We start from the raw sequence: 23,551 nt of genomic DNA, 5'->3' as shown, positions 1-23,551 counted from the left end.
TCACATTATTCTACTTTTCGTTCAAGATGTACGTCGGTAATGAAATTTTGTCCGGAATTTATTTCCACCGCCAACGACGTGCATGTGTACGTAAAAAAGAAGAAGTTGATCATTCACTCTTAATAGGAACGAATAATTCAACATCCGATAAATTTTCGGATTTATTCTTTTCTGCGAAGTAATGAAAAGAATTCCATTCACCGGCATATGCATATTAAAATTAAAACTCATTTTCAAACGCTTGTCAAAATATGTCAAATTTTCTTTCCATCTTCTCATCACAATCTCTGCATCGTATTTTCAACCATAACTCGATCCTAGTTTCAGAGGATAACTCTTTTCTCTGCTTTCTCGTCTTGTGAACTCAAGACGCGTGTGACGGGATATGAAAAAAAAAACGCCGCTGCACGAGAAAAAAAATGCAACTTTTGATCGTTATACACAGTTTTCACTCGATTTTTAATTTGAACTTTCGTACGGTTACGGCAATCGAAAATTTTTGGGCAGATTCCAATTCTTGTCGGACAAACGAAGCGAGCTTTTCTGGCAAACAATAAACCAACCGGCGGAACGCACGACGATTCATGTCGTACGACTATTTCGTGACTCAGTTTTATTATTATAACCGTTAGAAACGATAGAAATAATTGTCAGTATTCTCATTGCAAAGGTATGATGTGTGTGAACAAAAACTTCTCGAGTACGAAGATCCTTTCATACGACCGAATAATTGATACTCGATTCTTTATTACCACGCTTTTATGATGCTTATATTATAGAGCGGTAACTCATCTTCAGCTGTTTCAAAAGCGTTCGCAGAGTATGTTCTTTGAAAATAATTCAACTCTAGTCAAAAGAAGTTTAAATTGAAAACGATGCGATTCTCTGATCCGCTTGTATGTCAATCAAAAACTCCGACACAAACAACGTCATGTGGGTACGTGAGTTTATTATTACAAGATTGTAAATGTCAAAATGTTGAATTCCGCGAGCTTTATGCCGTCGGCTTCATTCAAAAACATTAATTTTATCTTTATTTTTTTACCACCGAATGGTAGTATATCGGAATTGACTCCCTTTTGTACCGAAGCTGATAACTTCAATTAAGCTCGTTGAAAATCGCAGTCCATACCTCCGAGTGGAACGATGAAGAGCGTCCCCGTGATTTTCTAGCGCGTTAATTTTCGGGGGCACCACCACGTGCGTATGATTCATTATGTTCGGTAGTGTTATTTTCTACGTCTCTACGTTAGAATGCGTCGTGGTCCGACGTCATTGGTTTGAATTATTATTTTTGGCTTGTGACGCGCTCAGGTTGGTACGTACCACTTGACCGAGCACTCGGGAGACTGCCAAATGAGTAGCGACGGTAGTTTATGCCGGCACATTATGTATAATACAGTACTACAGATGTTCGTACGTCATTGACGCTCGCGTGATTAATTTGCGGCGCGAGGTATTTTATTAATCGTTAATTAGACGTGGAATCACCTCGAGTTGACGTTGAACGGAACGTGGAATTTTCCAGAGCTTTCCAAAAGCTTGTTTAATTAAATATATTTTTTGTAAAAGAGTTCAAGAATTACTCGTTGTCTGTTTCCATCGCACTCCAAAACTTTACGCAATTATCAGCGATACCGTTACGATGGTTGAGCTTGCAATCAAAAGTCCGTCAAATTTTTTTTACCTAAATTTCCAAGGTAAACTTATTACGTCTGTCTTTATTCCCTTTACTACGTGCTTTATTGCGTTTTACTCTCGTTGGTCGGAGCAGCTCAGCGGATGTGAGTAACGCGAAACTTTGAGAGCTTCGTGAGCTTTTTAAGACGTATTATCGGGTCGCCTGCATGCAGATATTCCAGAAACGTGTATGCGATGCGCACATTTCGGCGAAGCTGCATTGTCCGATTAGTCGACGACGTAGCTTATGCGGAGGAGAGAAATGTCTCACATCCTTATTATTATTGTTGTCGTTATTATTATTCGCCACTTCGAAGTGCCTCTCGAATGCGACTTATCGTCGAGAGCTTTCGTTCGCGCATACCTAGCGAGTACGTGGAATGGAAAATCTAGCGCACGATCGGACAACTATATCGAATTTGCTTCGGCCAGCTCACAGTAGGAAGACAAAGCTTTGAGATAGGCAAGGGCCGTATGGTCGAGTATGTGAAATAGATTATTATACCTACCCAATGGAGAAACCCCATCGGACGTAGCGAAAGTGGAGGGACGCAACCGGGCTTAGGACAACACAGAGATGTTATTTCCGAACAAATTACAGTAGGTACAACTGGGAAAGGTGGTCGGAACCGAGCCTCGCGAATATCGTGAGTCTGGCGAATCATTTCTACGTACGTGTTCTGAAAAATAACCGTTTTACGTCGAGAGGTCTAATTGTACGGGAGTTCGCCTCGAATGCGTATATTCCCCGTGTATACGTTTAATTATAACTATGAAAGTTTTTGTTTGGGTTTATTCCTCACTAATTAAATCTCGGTGTATAATTCACGAACCAATTACGAATCGTACGTAAAACTAGGTACATGCCCCAGCTACGAAGTGTGTGCGGCCAAAATATGCCCGCTTTAAATTTATTCCAAACTCAAATCAGGGTCGTTGGAATCACGAATACCGTAACGATGAAATCAATGCACTATATGACGTTACACCGCTGAAAAAATTTCCAAGTACAGGCTCTTGACGAAAAGCTTCGTTTATTCGAATGAAACTGCAATGATGAAAAGGAAGTATTTGATACTGAAAAATATCAAAGTCTATAGGTACGAAAATTATTTGCATAGATGAGCAGAGATAGATATTATTGGAGTGATTTCTCTATTCTAATTATACTTCTCATACGTAGGAAATGACAGACCAGCTGCGGAGGAAATTGAAGTCAATTTGTCTCTGAAGCTGTAACAGCAGCTGCTGGATATCCAGGGACTATGTTTAATCGGCATCGGTCTCCGTCGCGAATTCGATTCGCCAAAAACGCCGCGACGAGTTGAAAAAGTTTTCCTTTGCGCCCGAGTTTTTGAGCGGTCGAATGAGAGGCACTTGAAAAAAAGGAACCTCGTGAATTTTTCTGAGGTCTGAAATTATTATCCCAATAATTTGATGTCGGACCGACGCAATATGCTCCTTTAAATTTTGTTGTACGGAACGTTACGAAGTAAGCGTCGTTTGTGTATCGCCCGAGTATACAGCCCGGAGGTCATACGACGTTGACATCTACCATATCCGGTTTGCCTCGGGCAATCTCGTATACAAACTTTTGCGACTCTTGTGTTATACTCCGGAAATTTGACTGCAAAGACGCGAAAAGCAACGGCAACGGAGGAGGTTTGAACCAAGTTTGCCCTGTACGGGGTGAGAGGTCACTTCTTGTATGTACTTAGGTCTCGTACATCCGTATACTTCGTACGTTTAGTTTACCCCGTCGCTATCTACGGTGTTTGATGTGCCTCAGCTCCCATGCCGACGCGCTGCTGTGTTACTACCGCGCCGTTGCAAGTCGAATTCACCCAAGCTTTCGTCGTCGTCGCTCCAACTTCCAATTACGCCGCAATTACCGTCATTTTGGGGTCTACTATTGAGTTACATGTCCTGATTGGATGCACTCGAGCGACAAGAAATTTCAACGTAATAATCACTCTACTTACAGTTTTCCAAAATTTCGTCCACGTAATTTTTTATAATTTTTCTTCTTATTGAATTTTTTCATCTCAAGTCTGCGTATACATATATACTAGGGTGGGTTGAAAGAAAAATTTTTCACCCAATGATTACTCGATCGATTGCACGAGTAGATGATTTTGGCTTTCAGATTTGGATTCCTCAGCTGATTATATGTGAGATTACTCTTGAAGAACCAAAAAAAAATTCGATTTTTGAGCAAAAAATAAGTCATTGTTTTTTTTGGGTTTAATATGCTTTTCTTACGTATTTTGATCTCAGGAATCCAAATCTGAGAGGAAAATTGATCTATCTCTAAAATTGACCGAGTTATCGCAAATTTTCAGCTTTTTGGGGTCAAAAATAAAAAATTGAGTTTTTATTCTAACTTGATGTAATTTGAGCTCAGGAATCCGAATCCGAAAGAAAAATTGATCTATCTGCAAAAATGACCGAGTTATCCCCATTTTTTGGCGATTTTTACCATAAAAATGGAGATATCTCGGAAGGAAAAAATCGTAGCTCAATTTAGACAACGGATTCGTGTTCCTGAGGTCAAAATACATAAGAAAAGTGCCATACGATCAATTTTAAAAAATAAAAATTTCCGACTAAAATTTGAAAAAATCGTAAGGGGTACCCCTTGGAAAAATCTCAAATTTTGGCCGAAAATTTTTATTTTTAAAAATTGATCGTATGGCACTTTTCTCATGTATTTTGACCTCAGAAACACGAATCCGTTGTCCAAATTGAGCTACGATTTTTTCCCTTCGAGATATCTCCATTTTTAGGGTAAAAAATGCGAAAAAATGAGGATAACTCGGTCATTTTTCAAGATAGATCAATTTTTGTTTCGGATTCGGATTCCTGAGCTCAAATTACATCGAGATACGTCAAAAAATCAATTTTTTATTTTTGACCCCAAAAAGCTGAAAATTTGCGATAACTCGGTCAATTTTAGAGATAGATCAATTTTTCTTCCAGATTTGGATTTCTGAGGTCAAAATACGTAAGAAAAGCATATTAAACCTTATTAAAAAAATGATTTTTTTTTTGCTCGAAAATGGAATTATTTTTTGGTTCTTTAAGAGTAATCTGACATATAATCAGCTCAGGAATCCAAATCTCAAAGCCAAAATCACCTACTTATGCAATCGATCGAGTAATCATTGGGTGGAAAAAATTTTCTTTTTTTATAAGGTTATTCTGCCCCCATGCTGAGAAAATAAAAAAAAAATTTTTTCAACCCACTCTAATATATGTATAGAATAAGTCTTTCCATTCACTATTTCATATTAAATGTATTTAAGTGCATCGTGTTTCCCTCGGAGTTCAAATGACCATTCTGCACTCAAGTCGGTATGCCTATAATACGCGGATATTTTCGGAGATATTCGGAAGCTAGAGATCAGGGAAGGCGAGTAATTGATATTCTACACCCGTTCGCGAGTTCTGCGGAATAATATTCTTCCCATTTCATAAAAGTTTCAAACTCAAATACACCCCGTTAAATCTAAGAGGTTAAACAAAAGCGCTTCTGGTGCAACGCGCAGCTCCGACGACTGCTAGTAGTAAGACTCACGCTACTGATCCGCCCGCGCCATACCTACTCGTCTCCGAAGTTAGGAGTAAAGGACGACTTTAGTCAGACGCGCCGTCCGCTTTCGCGAAACGGTTTTCACAGCAAACTTACCATTCCGCTCAGTAGTTTGAATCTTTTGATTTTTCTTCTTCGTTTTAACTTCTTTATTTTCTTGACGGAAGTTTTTTCACTCCCAATATTTTCACCGGCTATTTTCCCTTTCTATCTTTCCTCTTCTCCTTTTCTTCCCTTGTTCGCTACTCTAATGTAATTAAAAGTTTTTCCAGACCCGTTAAAAATATTTCAAAAGCACGAGCATTTGAGCTGACTATATGAATGTGGGGCAAAATTTAATCAAACATTATGTGCAGCATTGTTGGACGAACGAGTGGAATATAATTTACTGAGAGGTGATGTTTTTCTTTTCTTTCTTCTCTTAGTTTTTGATGTCGGGTTAGAAAGAACGTAGCGGAAAATCTGGATTGTCGCGCTTTGAAAAGGATGTACCTACAACAGTTTTTATTGGTCAAAGAACAAATTATTCTTAGTGAAATTTCCTCGGTAAAATATGAATGATATCCAACTCAGCCAACTGTAGTAATAATTTTAACAAACAATAGCGTATTCATTAAGGTCAAGTAATTAAGGAATAATATTCACCCTCATGAATTATCAACTTCGTTCTCCTGCTAATTAAATCTAACTGTCAAGGAGAATTAGCAGTTTTGCATGACGTCTCAACCTACCAGAAACTACCTAACATCTGTTCAACGCATTGTACATTCACTTGAAACTGCTAACGAGGAGACTTTGCAACTCGTGCGTGCAAATGTAGTAATCCAAATTTCGGATCGTTCAAATCGTTGGGTGATTCGGAAAACTATGATGAAACGGAAGACTGGATGGGTAAATAATTTTTTTGGGTTCTTTGGAAGCATGGAAATTGAGTCGAATCAACTGGATTTTTGCGTCGATCGCTTTTACAGTATATTTACTTCCCTTTTTTCCCTTATTTTTTGCACGATTCTATTGAAACGCAGCGAACCTGCACTTGAAACCACTCTACATGTATATGCATAGGTAGGTTATCGAATACACTAAACTCGAAAATTTGGCTCCGCTTTCAGAGCCATGACGAGAACACTTAAGCGTGTTTCTACACTTTCAGAATATCAACCAGTAAAAAATCGATTCAACCGACATTGGTTTTGTTCCTTTCTACATTTTTGTGGTTTCCTGACGATGAATCTAAGCCCTTGTATGGGGAATTATATTTCACATAGTCCAAGAAGCCACAAGATAACGAAACTCGAAGCACCGCACTGTATCATCAATTCAATTAGCGAGTTTTCCTCTTTTTCCGTTTCAACCTGTTTTCGGTCGAGGAAGTAAGAGCTTTCGGAGGCTGACGTCGGCTAAGTAGAAGTCTGCAACTGGCAAACTACCGACAGTTCACCGATAAAAAGCCGGTAACATATCTGAGAAGAATCATCCGCGGGTTCGCGCTCCTCCGCGATATTTCAAGTTTAACCGTCGTCGGATTTTTGCGGAGGCGCTGCGTCGTGGCTTCGCTTATTGCAACGAATTCAGACTTAACTTATTGTTGGAGAGTTTCGCCACATCGCGGCGAACCGATATGACAGATACCAGCGAGATGCTATGTTTTAATTTTCTTTATGGTTGGTCTCTTTCGTCTATCGACGATTTGCAAAATTTCAGGGATGCGTTAAAAATAAGGGTATTCGCCGATGATGTCACGTGTTTTTGATATCGGCGTTTCTACACACCCTTCTCACTTTGAATATTCGAGAAGTTGAAGGGGCTGTAGGTCAATAACTCCGGGTTTATTTTATTCGGAGGGAAAAAAACGGAAATGGAATTAAACGAATAAGCCCTGTTCTAACTCGAATGATAATCCATGCGCAGATTCCAATTTCGCGAAGCAAAACTTTCGATCCTTTGATCCAGTGCTCATATTTTAGCAACACGTCGCGAAAATCCACGTAGTATTAAAAGCCACGGGTCAAGGCGAAGGAAAATTCAACGTGTTTCGTCCCGAAATCAAAATGTAGATTTTGTATTTCGAGGGGCGAGCAATCCATCATCGCTGTAAATTACAACGTACGCGTTGCTTTGTGACGCATACCTGCCCGCACATGTGACATTAGAGATAATTAGAACCTCACCGGTTGCGAACAATTAGTTTCGGAAAAAATGATGACTGATTCTACATTCAAACTATTAAAAATAGATCTGACCAGCATATTCCTCAGAAATGTATCGACGTCACAGAGCACGTATTGAATCACGTATAGTAGAGGAGACTCAAAACCAATGCGGGACGAATAATTCAACCACTGTCTGTCCGCTCGTATAGAATTTCACTTACGTTTTCTTTTACATTTCGCACGGAGCATTTGTTACATACGTTCTGTTTTCTTTTTTTTTTCTGAAATTTTATACGTTCGACAAATCTGAGGTGAAGCAAAAGCTCTCGAATACTTGACTTGGAAATTGACAAAAAGAAAGAAACAATTTTATGAGAATCTGAACTATTAAACAACGAAGTGTTACATGACATAACTCTAAGCGGAAAGTATATACGTCTCGCCATAAAACTTACCCTTCGCTTACAGGAGATCCCTAAGCTTATCTCGAGAAAAGCTCCGATCTACGTTTTGCTTTCTGATTTCCCCGCCAGATGGAGGTTGTGACGAGCTTTCGACACGTCAGGGGGATCGGAGGGGTCGGAAAAGCTCCGGAGCTCCTACAGGAAAACTTCTAGCTTTCTAGCTAAAAGCTCCATTCAAGTGTTCGGTCGGATGAGGTCGGTAGGCACCGCTAGGTATGGAAAAAGATGCGAGATAGATTCCGCAGGGCTATGAAAAAAAGCACGAATGAAAAGGGGCAACGATGCGGGGAAAGAGGGGAGAGGGGACATAACGCGAGAAGCGAAACCTCTCCGAATGAGATATGGAACGACGCTTCTGGAATCTATTAAAAACACCACGGTCAATATTTTAAACCTCCTCTTCTCCCTTTTTCTCATTTTAAATTTCCTTAAACGGAATTTTCATTCCTCTTTCATTTCATTCACCACTAGGGGGTAACTGGTGAGCTTTTATAAAGATGATTCTTCGATATAGTGATACACATCGCGGTATTAACGAAAGAAGAGGAAAGAAAAACGCCAGATAAAAAAATCCACGTGGACCATTATGTGCACAGCTTCCATTGTGAACCTGTGAATATTTATCTCGAGTCTCTCTGGTTATTTCCGAGTCTGCAATTGACATTCAACCGATTGCTTTTCAAATTATATAATCTGCACCTAATCTCAATCATATATTTGCCAATTTGATTGTGTAACAGAAACCATCATTTCCGAGTACAGGTACCTACTGATATGAAATTTGTAACGCGCTATAAATTTTCAAATTTTCCTTTTTTTTTCTTTTACTTTTTGTGCTTCCTTTTGGTTCTTCGTGGCTGTACGCGAGATTGAAATAACGTGTAATAAATATGTGAACTGAAAATCACGACGCTAGGGACGCGCGCGTGTACACGTGTGCCCGTTTTCAGCTCCGCTTCGATCGCGATTCCCTACGGAGAGATTTCCGCGACCAATAACTGATAAACGAGTGAAGGTAATCGTCCCGAGCTCGTTTCACGCTCTTGCACCCGGCTTATTCATTCGTCGCTCGCCGAACAATCGCCGGGTTCGAGGAATTTTTTTAATTTTCAAATCTGAAAAGAGGAGTGAGGGAAGGGGAAGTATAATAGAACGAGGAAAAAAAATTCAAAGTCTCGAAGAAGTTCGGGGAATATCGGGAGTACCGAAAATCGAGGGGTTGTTCGAAACGTTATAGGCGCCGAAGGTTCCCTCGCAGAGGTTTACCTATAGCTTGACGTCGACTTGGGCGTCGCGTCGCAGCGCTCGCGTCGATACAGCCATGGACGGTGCGCGTTCCGACACCCGGCTAGAATTCTCTCTTATTCTGACCTACCCCTGACTTCAACTGGAACTCTTAACCGATCTAAATATTAACCGGAATCGCCGCACTTTTGCCCCTCACCTTTCCGTTCGTCGACACAATTGTTAGAGAATTTTCAATCCGGAATAAAAAAAAAAAAAAATACAAATCTCTCGTGCGTGTGCTTTCGATAACTCTGCAACGTATTTTTTTATCATCGGTAACACGGCGATGTCGTCGATTCGAGTGCTCAGTGTAAAGATCTGTGAAACGTGATCGATGGCGAACGATATAAAAATAATGACCGGCCTCTCGTAAAAATGAATTTCTCGTAGCTATAACGTTTTGTGAACTTGTTGATGTCCCTTCAAGATTACACTTGTAAATATCCCCTCTTCCATGTAGCGGTATCGCAAAAGTTACGAGAAAAAAAATACCGGTATCCTCGCAACGTGTTCAATATTTCTCCTGAACTTGTATTCGCCATTTAGCGAACTTTCGGAAGGAAATGAAAGTAATAAGAAAAATAACTGTCCTATATTCCTGAGAGTCGTTGGATAAAACAAGAGTAATAATAACGTCAATTTCAACCTGACAACGCCGGTCGACGACGCAGATGCCCAATTATTTGTTACGATCATCGAAAATTAACCCGGCAATGCACGTTTTACTAATAGAGAACGATTACTGTTTATTGAACGTAAACTTTATTGTAAATCTTCAATCTTCGCGTCACACGTGCATATAGTATAGTCGAATATTATCAGGTTTCGCAATCGATTTTATTGTGTCGCAGAAATTAGTCCAATTATGAAAAATTCAACAGCACGAGTATCCATCGATTGTGTTTTCGAATTCGCAGTCGGTACGGAGTAATAATTACATGTCCCTTCACATGCGAATTTCTATCAACATTCGGTTCTACGTAGCTCCGTTAAGGAGTTGGTAATTGATTAACACTAGAAACGATAAAATAAACGTAAAATAAAAAATACATATCCGAAAAATTCCAAATTACTAGAACGCGCAATGGACAAAAAGATGGACTAATTGACCTCCAAGTAACGCGATCAAACCTGATATTTAATAATCGACAGTGATAAAAAGGCAGAGGTGAAACAACTGCCGATATTATAGTGCAATATTTGAATAACTACTAGTTTCAATAAATATATAAATTCGATGTACACATCAAAAATTGCAACGATTAGAGATAATATTTATCATCCTATACGTAAAATACATATAATAATATTGACAATAAAAAAGAAATTCATCGAATGAATGTAACGAAATATAAATGAATAAATCGTAAAAATTCGGTTGGCGGATTACTTAACGGTTATGCATAAAACCACGAGCGATAAGTCTCCTTCGCTTTATGACGCATCGAAATCAGCTCGGGAAGTTTTGAAAAGAAAACTTGGCAAGTTTTCGGAAATATAAATTCAAGTGTCTTCCAAGTCCTTGTACCGTTCTCGGGAATCCGACGGATTTACCAAGTATTATCGCGACGATGATCACCGTGGCTTTAATTTATATGGAAATTAAACGAGAAACACCAATTCACTTTAAAGCCTATCCGCTGTGCGACCAAACGAAGGATAATAGCAATCGATACGAGTAGCAATACGTCGTATATGCGTAACCGTAACCCGTATCACGGGTATAGGATCGGGTACGATAATGTATAGCGCTAGCAATTATCAAGATTAAAGACTTGGAGCTATAGTAAAAAAAGAGGAGGGAAAAAAAAGTGGAAAAGAAGAGAAAAAAAATCAACTACCGGTGGGACACGTGGAGGAGAATACTCCGTGAGACGGAAAGTTATGTACAAGCGGAAAGCATGAAGAAGTCATGAAACGATAAATCGGGGGGAGAGAAAAAATAATGGGACAGGATTGGTGCGCGCGCAGGAGGAAGCGCTCGAGCAGTGGATGCTGTCCTTGTGGACCCCGTGTACACCCTTCAAACTGGTCAGTTCTAATCTTCGATCTTTGACGAAATCTTTTTCTTCGAGCGAAATAAGAACGGTTTTTTTTCTTCTTCTTCTCGGCTCGTGAACTGCGTCACTCATTCTCTAATCGAAAAATGTTGATGCACTTCACTCGAAAACAAGTCGGATAAAGACTAGTTTTGTTTAATTGTTTGTCCGCGTCATCGCCGATATGAATATTTTCAGGCAAAAAAAAAACGCGATGAGAACAAAAAACGAAATTTCGAAATTTTCAGCAACTCCCCAGAACTTTGGAGATGAAGCAATAATTTCGTTTCAGCTGGGGACAATTCGATGATAAAGTACCTCTCAAACAGTCGATACATACGGGGTCTATGTAACGTATAATACTAACGCGATAACCTTATGTAATATACATATGTACATAAAGTATAGGCATATTTATACTACACGGAACACGGCAGGGAGGATGGCCAATTATTGTTTTGACGTCAGAGAGGATCGCCTAGTAACCGGTATATATTCGTAAATGTGTCAAATCTGGACCTCGTCGAAATCTTCTTAAAAATATTATTTAAATTCAATATCCATTATTCGTACGAGAAGGAAGAATCCTGGTTAGATCGCACGATTTTTTATCAGATTTGATTCGTTCTATGAAATTTCTCGTTCGTCGACGCCCGTCGATTCCACCTAAACTTGACCAAATACTTCAGTCAAGTTCAGGACAGAGATCGTAGATTTTATCTGAATATAAATGAAACAGATGATGTTAAATTTCAACTGCAGATTGTATGGGGAACATCTTATCGTTAGCTGAATAAAGAAGACCGATGTACCTACGTGTATAATTGTACGGTATCATATCGAATAATTTCCGTCAAAGGTTCAACGAGATTATCAGGGGTGAAGTGCTTATAATTCACAACGTAACTCGAGTGCAATGTGACGCGATTCTCGGTTCTTGGCACGCGATGACTTCCTGGACTTCGTCGATACCGGCTACAGCAAATATCCCAGACGTTGACTCGATCGTTGTAGCTAACCTGGTGTTGTACGGGACCGAATTACGTGATCGATTTTATTCGACGGTCACTAAATATACGTAAAAAACGAGGCCGGAATATTCGGCTTGAAGATTCTCCGTTTATATAACGGTATTAATCGTACGCAAGATATACCGATGTAGGAGGTGATTTTGCATCGCGGAAATATAATATACTTACTCGAACTAAGTTTTTCAAGCACTGTGAAAGAATTTCCAAAAGAATTAGAGAATTTAAAAATCGCGTGATCTCATATGTCCTGAAACCTCGAGCATCTGTGCTAAATCTGAAGCAATTCATTACGCGATAAGACGTGCGATATCTGCAAACGCAACGACTATCTCACGTCACGATTGCCCGCGCAAAAGAGAGAAAAAAAAAACACGCTCTTTGCATATCTCGCATCCTTTTTTCGACAGTCTCACTTTTCCGGAGATGAACTCGCGAGATATAGAACCGCAAGTTTGAGTTTCCTTTTTTCCATTTTTTCTTCAGACACTATCAGCTGAAACTCTGATCTTTGTCGAGTCCGATTAGATCGCGATGATGCATAGAAGATCAGGTCGCGAGGGCGAGTTTCGCAAAATGTATTTCAAAGTTTGGAATAAGTTTGAGATTTTCGATCGATTCAAATTCATTTGCTCCAGAATTCACCGTATCATAGTTTTAAAACACATCGTTATTCAAATTCGCAAAAAAAAAATTGTACCATCTCTGCCAGCGCTTGACTTTTTTTCGCATACTTCGCCAACAAAATCTCTGCACCCGGTTGATTTTTCAGAGGTACTTCGAGGTGGATAATTTTCTCGTCGTCAGCGAAGCAAATTAGAAAAAACTCGCAAAGTTAGACCAGCCGTACTAGCTGGATTGGGATGTAAAAAAATCGAGGGAGAAAGTAAAAAATGAAAAGCTGCTAAGATCGAGTTAGAACAACGGTAATATCGATAGTTATAATAATAATAATTAGACGGAGAGGGAAGAAAAATGTTTCGCAGACACGCGACGCGCCACGCCGATTTCGGAGCCGCCTGTACGTACATACACGTATACCTGAACACGTACAAGCGTCACGGCGCCCACGCGTCACAAGGTTCGCAAAACTTAATTGGGTCACATCGACCGATGCAATTAGGTAGTTGTTGGAACACTCTAGACACACGTTTACCGTTCCAGAGGTTCACCCTCCCCGGATATACATATATATCTATATACCTGTAACTGCCTAGAGGTACGAAGACCCGGTGGCCCGTCATCGACAAAGTATGTAATACCCATATAATATGTGCATGAACAGGTATTGTATGTATATAGCAGGCCTCGTCATAATTAACGTGATCGATATAAAATATGTAGGCATATACTTAACTATATGTATTTACATTCACACGTGATACATAGCATTGCACGCGCGCGCGCCCCGATCAATTCATGTCGTGATGTCGGTAGTTTACTCTCGATTACCGTCAGATGTATGTTAAATAATTCGTTCGTATCGATGGATTTTTGAAAAATTTCATCGAGTTTTTAAAATGACGATCGGAAGAAAAATACAACGCCCGAAAATCCGTAGATAATTCAAAAAAAATCCCCAATCGAGTTGTTGACAACGTCGGGCTGCGATCGAAACGAAATTTGAAGATTACCGTGCCACCACCCTTCATGTATACACGCGTATTTCGCGAAGAATTGAAATAAAACGTGGGGTGAGAGAGAAAAAATATTCCCTCAAGTCTCTCGAGACGTTCACGCGCGTACGTATAGGACGCCTTTTACCTCGTTTCATTTCTCCTTATTTCTTTTTTATTCTTCATTCTCTTCCCTCTCAGAAAGCGGCATGCCGCTTGATACGTGTGCTCGGTTCTATCAAATAAAACAAAACTCGAACGATGAAAAAATTTGAATTAGTATATTACATTACATACATACTCGCCTCGTAACTTTCTCGTGCAGAAGTTTTCACCTATGTATATTGTATGTTTGTGGGGAAAAAATGGTACACTACGGGCCGCAGTGGAATAATATTATATATTATAATTATAGCGACGTAATGAAATGATTCAGGAATATAATTTCAAATTGAGAGAATCGCTGTATGGAGAAAAAACTCACCGGTAATGAACCAAATCATACGTGTATAGGGCAAATCTATGTACATATAGTGTATAAGTAATTCGCACATACATGTATCCATGCGACGACCTAATGGGTTGATACTACGGGAAAAAAGTCACGACGTTTTTCCTCGCTGCAAGCGTATAGTGTCCTGGCTTCAGTCCAGTGTTCCGTAATGGGTGTACATATATATTATACGTATACGTATGTGTATATAAAATCTACTCCAATTTCTACCGCACATTCCTTCGCTCCGAAGCTATTGGAGAAATGATCATTGCTGCGGCGCTGGTATTTTCTTCGACGACCGCCATTCGCGAATTATTGACTCTTCTGACCCACCGCTAACTGGATAAATCGAGCTTCCGGAAGAACGACACGTCACACCGGTAGATCAACCCTTAACGATTAGATGCCTCCGTCTCCTCGCACCGTACATCTTTTTTTTCTCAGCTATATTATCATCAATACGTACCTATGCGTGTAAAGTTTATTTCTACCCCATTTACTATTTGACATCGAGGGGTAGTTATGAGCTATCCTAAAATTTTATCCTCCTTTTTGGATCCGCTTGGTCACTGCAACGTCCGTTTGATGTCTCTTCAAGATGTCCTCGAAAAATCGGATCATCTCGTCCCGCCAGACGGTCCGAAAACTTTGTTACTTATAAAAGAAGAGAGGGGGGGAAAAAGAAGAAAGTTCGAACGAAGTCGACGGTTTTCGCAATACGGTCTATTTTCCGTTCCACTCACCGCTGAAGCTCACGGTATCGGAGTGTAGTACAATTACCGATCCCGAGGTCCGATAAGGTGGAAAATTAAATCGCGCAATAAGTTCAACGAACTAAAAGCACGGAAGTTAAAGAGTCGGGCGACAAGGGACGTCGATAAACTATGAAAAATTGAAGAAATCGAATAAATATATACCGGACCATGCACGCGCGTACGTTGGCAAAGTTCATAGGGGGTGGGGCGAGGCTATTAGCGATATTCCCTCTTCTCTTGACTTGCGCTGATCGATGCTGCGGAGGCTGGTGCCGTGGCCTGGGCCGGTGACGTCACGTCGCTCACCCTTCCGCACCCTCCCCCATCCCCGTTTCATCCCCATGCCGTTGACGTCACTCCTCGTTGCTCCGAAACGCTCTTCGTTCAACCGGTCCCACCGACGGCCTATTGTTTCGAGGGGGTAGCGTCCCACCTCGAGAGCTCTTATTTCCTCCAATCCCTGCCACCCCCGCAATTCGCTTCTATCTTTCACCCGCTTCTTACCTCCGTGGATAACACCTATATGGCAATAGTGTATATATAACGCGCTTTCGTCGTATTAAGACATTCAGATTTTTCTTCTTTTGTTCGACCCATCTGTACGATGCTGCAGCGTTGCCTTTGGCTGAACGAGGCTGTCAGATGGGTGAATTTGAATATAATTTGTCTCGAGGAGTTGGCAGAAGACTTGCGTATAATATGCAGCTTCACAATTTCAGATGAGGGAGAAATTTATTCTCGCGTTATAGTTGCGGAATATTGCCGTGCGACGCGAGATGATGTTCGTGAAAAGATCAAATGTGCCGAATCGAGTAACGCGATATATGATTTTTTTTATATATTCGCCTCGTGAGACGATCTCCTTTTTGCGTGCATTTAGGCTATTCATCCGAAAGCTTTTCAGCGACGAAAAATATGTCATCTGATTTTCTTGTAATATTCGCAGTTGTACACGCGATGTGAAGGCAGAGCTTTTCTCCCCATATCGTGTCAGCGAATATTATGAGAGTAAAAAAGCCAAAATCCTTCGAAATGTATAATTTTTTTTTTTTCCACGTTAATGTCAACTCTCACATTAACGTTATTCCAAGTGGAGCTTTTTTATTATTTAGGAATATTTAGATATAAATGTTGTTATGTTGTTTTTTTTTTTTTTTTGTTCTCGGCGTAAAGGTAGAAAAGTGTCGCGAGCTTGAAAACAACTCGGCTATGTCATCGTTCTCGGTAAATTTTCGTATGATTAAATCCGACGTGGTATCGGCTGGTTTTGGATAACAGCCGACCGCGAAAAGGTGCATAGGGTTACTTACCGGTTACTACTTCAGCGACCTTCTTTATCGAACCATATTCAAAAGCTCCCCTGGGGCAAGTTGGGAAAGCTTCTGCTTCTCCGTTATACGGTCGGTAAAGTTCCCGATACGCGCGAAAGCTCCTCTGACTCTACAAACTTCCCGGATAAAGCCCCGTCCTGAACAAAGAATATATATATAATAAATATGATCTACTATCCGACCGAAATTCATATCGTCTCTTCTTGTTCCAGTATATTTTTTGCCTGGGATGGACTCGGGATCTTTTATCCTTTTTTCATTATCGAGAAGAGAAAAAGAAGAAGAAAAACCAGATTGATCCTAAAAGCGTTTAATTACCGACCGTTGTCGGACGAGTGATTGAGTGGTCATCAAATACGAGAACGGGCCTGGAAAGATTTTCGATTATAATTCTATAGAACGTTACGATTTGGGTCAGATTAGTGCGGAGTAGACAAAGTTATTAGAGAAAAAAAATTGGAAGGAAAAAAAGAAAGGAAGTATTAAGTACGTGTATTATACCTATAGGTATAATGGCTGAATATGTTCATAGAGTAACCGTGAAAGGTTGGCATCCACGCAGCTGCCGTCAATTCAGACTTTGTAATTAAGTTTTAGAACGCGTCGCGTATACGCGGTCGTAAGCATTCAAGAGAGATTCGAAATATTCGGAGCTGGTGGGATCCGCCTCGAGAAATGACGCGAAGTTTCCTTATCCCTCGAACCTCTATAACCGAAAGATAGTCTCCGCTAATTCCAGTCGTCCTTTCAAATAACCCGATGGTTCATCTTCCCGTGTCGCACGTCAGAAATCGAGCGCGATTTCAATCCGAGCTTATACGACAGATATTCATTCCAAAATGACAAATGCTTGAGAATTCCATTAAAGTTTCGGTTTAGTTACGATATAACTTTGACGATGACGATCTAACAATTGAACCTGGTCATAGATTGCGACTGATCCAAATTGTTTGCGATATAGTTGCGTTATCGTAAAAAAATATTGTTTTCTGCATCATTATTTTCTTATCACAAAATTATTGTTTTCAATTACTTATATTCCTACGGTTCAGAATTAATAAGTGCAAACTATATAATGTTATGTAGATTATTCGGAGACCTCTGGACAGATTTGTTCTTATACCTTCGAGTTTTTTGTTCCTCTTCCTCGTAGCGTTGTATTAAATTTTTGCGGTGAACCGCGCTACAGACCGAGTTACAGATCGTCGAATCGCACGATATTTGGCGATACTTTACAGCTGAACTTAGCTACGAAATTGTTGCGAACGTTTACCGATCCCTCGGCGTTAACGTCTCGTTGCCCTAGCCGGCTAGAAGATTTGAATAAGATATTCATGGATTCAAAGGCTAGTCTAGTTCGCATCGTCATACACGAACATGGCGTGGGCTTTGAGTACGTCGCTCGTATTTACATCGGAGGTGGAAGGAACGACGTGTTAACACGGATTGAGGCGTGCTGACTCGAGACAAGGCCCAAACGACTGATCGAGGGGTTCCTCGTAATTTCTAAACCAACAACATGCCAGGAAATCACTTTATTGTATCGCGCGTACCAACGGAACTAATGAATTAATCATCGAAATCTCCTCTCCCATAGGTTTATCGCCTGAATTCATTTTCCACTCGCGTGCGAAGAGCGATAAGCTCGGAGGAGCAAAGAAATAGATGAAAGAACTCTCGAAGCTCGAGTCAAATAATTAACGTTTCCCTTCTCTTTTCTGTTTCAGGTAAGTGTTGCGAGTGACATGATACAAACTAAGGTATAGTTCGAAGTGATACGAAAGCGGCAGCTCCGAACTCCGCGATTTTCTACAATCCGCGTGGGTTTGGTCCAGGTAAGCGAATCGCACGTTAACCAGTCTTTGAGGAACTCATAGGCGAATTATACACGATTACGATTTTACGTGAGCATACATCTGATCATATCGTAAACGAACCGGATTACTTACCGATTCTACGTCTCGACTACCAATAATAATCTACTTCGACTACCGTTCGAGCTGTCAATCGATTCCGTTTGATTAATATTCTACACGAATAACATCGACGCGTGTGTAATGTACTTTGAAAAAGTCACGGCGCACAGCCGTCTGTAATCCTCGATGTTACGACAATTTTTTGAACCGATTAGAAGAACGATCGTGCAATACGTTCGTATCCATACGTCAGTTATCCGCATCGATTGATCGGTCATTGGAGCTCGTGAACTAAATTTCACGCATCGAATGAAATTCTTCGCCCCCTCGGGCTCGTTGCCCTTGGTTCAAGGATCATCGATCTCTCATTGTTCCACATCGTCGAACTGATTTATGCGCTATTGTACCACCATAATGTCAAGGTGATCGAATTCGAGTCCGCGCCTCGGTTTTCAATTTTATTTCTCTGCGCTTCATCTCTCACATATTCTCACGACTCGTTCGTTCTCTCGAAAGTTCTACCGGGATTGGGTTGAACATAAAATAATGTAAAAAAATTAAGATCGCTGTGGTTCGAAACTTTGAATCGCTACGCTATAAACTGGTCATTGCTCGAGCCTCTTACCGATCGATCGATACGCTCCGAGGTACGGTATCTCCTTAACAGGTATTCAGATCGATGCAATTAGGCTCGGTTATTATAAGCTGATGTCGGTTGTCAGCTCGTGTATCACCGATTCCGATATCACCCGTCGATACACTTCGCTGATATATTTCTAAAAGATTTCTTTGCGGCAGCGCAACCGGTGGATGTTGGCAGGTGAAACGGAGGTAACAGTATACGTGAATTTAGTGGGAAAAGCAGCAGAGGTCAACGACTCCTTGCAACACGAGCTCGAAGGGATTATCATTCGTTCACCTGGAGCTGACTGGTGAGAAATGAAAAAAAAAAAAAAAAACTGGAAAAACTGGAAAAGCGAAAAAGCGAAAAAGTTTTCTATATTCTAGTCAGGATTCGGATTTCCTTCCAGTTTCATTTCCTCCGAAGTTAAATCTCTTTTTGAGCGCGGAAATGACACCCACGTAAACTCGTCGCGTCCCACGAGTTTAATCTAATACATTTTCAAATCTTTTCGCCTTTTTTTCTCATTTTTTTTTTTTTTTCTCCTTCACCCTCCGCAAATTTTAAAGCTCGAGCGCATTTTTTCTCGAGTTCTAGGCGAGCTGCGAATATCTTGTCGAGATGAAAAAATGAATCGGATGAATGTATAAGGTACGAGCGGCAAGCTCTTGACATTCCTTCGAGAAATTATTGAACCAGACCATACGCCGGTTCAAAGGCGAACGAATTATTCTAAGGTTAAAGTGAGAGGAACGAAATTGAAGAGCTGATATAAATATCGAACGTGCGATCGTCTTTCGATTTTCCACGATCTTTATGGGGAATAATCGCGGCCCGATTTCCGTCCAATGGTTACCCTAGTCCGAACACATATCTTGCGATATTATGCTCCAATGACGAAGGCCTACGATGCGAGGAATATGAGGGAATTTTATGTCGAAGATCGTAATAAGGCGTACCGTTCATAACCACGGGGAGAATTTTTAGCAGGTGGCAAACTTTACGGGCGCGTACACCGAAAATAATTTTCAAAGTGAACTGTACTTTATTGCATGGTACACGAGTTTTTAGGGATCGTCGTCACGGTTTATATGTTCCGTGCGAGGTTCCAAGTTATATCCCACGGAATTCAATTCCTCTCTTTTTTTTTTATCGTTATTTCCAACTTTCTTCTTTCGATGTAACGAATTCAAAAGGGCAATAGCTGTCTACGGAACTCTTAACATTTCATCGATCGTCATTAATAATAAACTATCGAAAAGATTGATGATTTTTTCCGGGTACACCAACTGCGGCGTATATACCTACAAAATCATGGCTAGATTATTTAACTTGAATTCTCTCGGCGATAGAAGGAATTCGCTTTTTCTTATCGGCGTGCGCTCACTACATGTTTTGTGAATCATGAATGACGTTCGACTGAAAATTTTAAATTCGAATGACCAATCCGTACGAGCTTGAATCTTGAACCGAAAAACTCGCAGCTGTGAATCTTTTGAAAATCCACGACGCGGTTTGACGTTACAAATCGCGATCGATCTCGTTCTCGAATCGAACGTTCCTCGTGCCGCTGATAACGTGTGTACGTACTCGTATGGGAACGAGCCTCGTGTGAGCACAAGTGAGTAGAGAAAAAGAGATAATTGAGATCGGGAGAGGCGTACGTGACGTCGCCCGCTTGTTTCCCACCTCGTCGCTATTCTACCTCTCGCACGTACATGAATTCTCTCGGGTCGTCAAGAGCGTCGCGACGCGCACGCGAAACTAGAAAGTTACCTTCGCGGTCCGGCGACCGTGCGCGGGCGATTTTTAAGTCCGTTTGAAAGCGCGCGCGCGCGCAACCCGCGGATCGCGAATAGATGGGATTTACTCGGAGGAGGGCCCGGTTATCCTTAGTTACATTCCTGACACCGCGAGCCAGGAATCACAAGACAATCGATTTGTTTGTGTTGAACACACCGGGGCGACACACACGGTATCACACCACACGCAGTGCCGAAACAGCATCGCTCGAGACCGCCGCTCCACTTCCTTCCTCGATCTTCGCCTCGCTCCTATCGTTAGCTAGATAGCCCGTAGTGCGTAGCTCATGTTGGAATAGTTCGGGTAGGCCGATGCTCTAATCGTTCGCTACATCTACACGGTTACCCGCAAACACCGAGTGCCAAGTGTTTACGCGAACCCGAACACCGTCAAGGTATTTCGCGTATCCGAGGTGTACCGAGAGCACCGAGAGCGGATAGGACCGTCGCTGACGTTCCGCCCTTTTCAAGAGATCTACGATTATATCTCACCAAATTACGCGTGCACACCTGCTGATCGAATTCCTACACGACTCGCCGATAAAAGGTCAAAACCTCTGCACAAACTTCATCGAGAATTTGTACACGCTGGACTGAAAACTATCAAGTTTGTTTTGTTTTTTTTTTTTTGGTAAAGAGGAAGAACTGCGAGACCATTTGACAGGGAAGGTGTTAATTTTGTGCCCGGATTGTTCATCCGTTTGTTGTAACGCGTCGATAGGAACGACAAATATTTGCTGCCGTGTTCCTTTTACCGTTTCGTCGTATTTTTGGACGTAAACGTGTACAAGCATAATAAACAAATACGTATAAATTTATCAGCATTTATTCTCGGTGTGTCTATAGCGAACAATTTTTCATGTTCTTTTTTTTCACGCGGAAGTGGTATTCGCGTTGAAAAAAAAAAGTGGAAAAATGAAAATTTAAAAGCAGATGAACAGCTGGTTGTGTGATAAAATTGTTTTTTTTTTGCCGATCGACTTATCTTTTCGTCACTTCGAACGATGTTGCAGCGACAGCGGCAGCGGCTGCAGCACCATGCGATCTTGGTTGGATGAAACCAGTGAAAACTGTTCGATACGATCGGTGAAAACGTCTAATTACGTATCATCGGGCTACGTAATTATGTGTGTAGTGCTTCTAAGACCGATCGGAGAGTGTGAATTTACTGTGTCGAACATACGTACGTGTCAGGTGTAACAGTGTAGTACGTGCATCGTTCGTATGTATGTGAAGTGAATATTTGCGTTCTAGCCAACTTTCAATAATACTCCATGTAATCGTCGACCGGTGATATCCCTGGATTAATATTTGCAGGTTTACCGAACGTGTTTTACTATTGAATCCGATGCACGGTTGCGGCGTGTTCGATATTTTTTTTGGGAATTAACAAATGAATAATTTAAATGAGCGACAGATATCGACGCGATATGTAAATTGTCTGAATCGAGTGGAGGTATGCGATATAAAATCGTTACGTTAAACCTATGTAAATGCGAAAACGGCTCGAACGGATTTAACGTCTTCCCGCTATAGCGCGATACAATATTATCGATTTAAGGTTTAAATAACCAACTTATCCTAATCCTTGAGCATTGCGATTTGATATTTTTCTCTTCTCGTTCTAACGGCCGGTGTAAAGTCAAGCCCCGTCAGAGGGGATGAAGTAAATTGAAGATTTATTGAATTTCGGGCATTACCCATGAGCGACATTATAATCCAATTTCAAATATAGTTATGGAAAAATTTAACCAATTTATCTCCTACCGGACGTCCCGTGTCGTTCGGACGAGTATAATTATTGCTGCCCGATAATCGGCCCTAAATCAGCGCCGAGTCGAAAGGTACAAAAATAATTGATATCCTCCAAAATTGATCATATAATATCGTCTCATCGTTCGCCCCATGGTTCAAAAATTGCGAGTCACTTTTCGAAAAACTTCACTATTAAAAACCCCTCCAGATTTTTCGCCTCGCCACGTATACGTGTATATTGAGAATAATTCTCACGAGAATTTTGGATTCCAGATAAATTATTGCGGGTACATGATAATTTTTTTGCCATTGCGCATACCGAGTTATATGTATGTATACGTATCATCGTACATCGTCCGGGCCGTATGTGCGTCGGAAGTTTTTCACTGCTCGGTATAATAACGCAGCGTTAGCGCTTTCGTACAATATCGTTCTTTGCTCTGTTAATATTAATTACATTCAACAACGCGTGTTGCGCCCGCGGATAAAACGCGCTGCCGCGCGTCGACTCGTATACAGTGCCGTTGCCGGTGTTCGGTACATGGATAAGAACATACGAATTGAAAACAGAAAAAAAAAAAGCCTAAGCCAAATTTATTTGATACGTATGTACACACTACGCGTGGTCCCGACCCTGCGCTACAACGATACACACGCTCTGTAGGAAAGAGATTTATTTCTCACCCCACGGACGCATTTTAATCCTAAGCCAAATCTCATATGTGGGTTAAAACATCCGACGTCACTCCTACAAACTGTTGATATTATATCCCGCAAGACGTGGTGTCGTTGTAATTAATTTCGATGCTAATACGTCGGAAATCCATACCCCCCTCGCCATCGCCCTCGGCCCCTCTGCCCCAATTTTTTTTTTTTTTTTTTTTCTCTCAATTTATTTTTCGTTACATTATCGGCATATGGGTATCATAATTTGAAATGTCAGGTGCACTATTACTATATCTAGACACAGATTTCTCCACATGGAATGGGCCGTGTATTACATTCGAGTGTGCGT

At 40.9% G+C, this 23,551-nt stretch overlaps 1 protein-coding gene across 18 annotated transcripts in view; it reads left to right on the top strand.

The window, feature by feature from the left end:
* LOC105691578 (cAMP-specific 3',5'-cyclic phosphodiesterase) overlaps positions 1-23,551 on the top strand; it is a 290,405-nt gene that overhangs the window by 185,582 nt on the left and 81,272 nt on the right. Inside the window, exon 1 of one of the 18 annotated variants that reach the window (XM_025746560.2) lies at positions 10,682-11,207. The exons of 16 other annotated variants lie outside the window; for them this stretch is intronic. In XM_025746560.2, coding sequence (XP_025602345.1) covers positions 11,122-11,207 — 86 coding nt within the window. In that variant the 5' untranslated portion in view covers positions 10,682-11,121. Of the gene's footprint in view, positions 1-10,681; positions 11,208-21,031; positions 22,099-23,551 lie in introns of those variants that run through there. One more of the 18 variants, XM_020855563.3, reaches the window with a different exon arrangement.

Source organism: Athalia rosae, chromosome 1 (genome assembly GCF_917208135.1).
Source record: "Athalia rosae chromosome 1, iyAthRosa1.1, whole genome shotgun sequence".
NCBI classification, from domain to species: domain Eukaryota; kingdom Metazoa; phylum Arthropoda; class Insecta; order Hymenoptera; family Athaliidae; genus Athalia; species Athalia rosae.
This window is presented reverse-complemented; position numbering and strand designations above follow the sequence as displayed.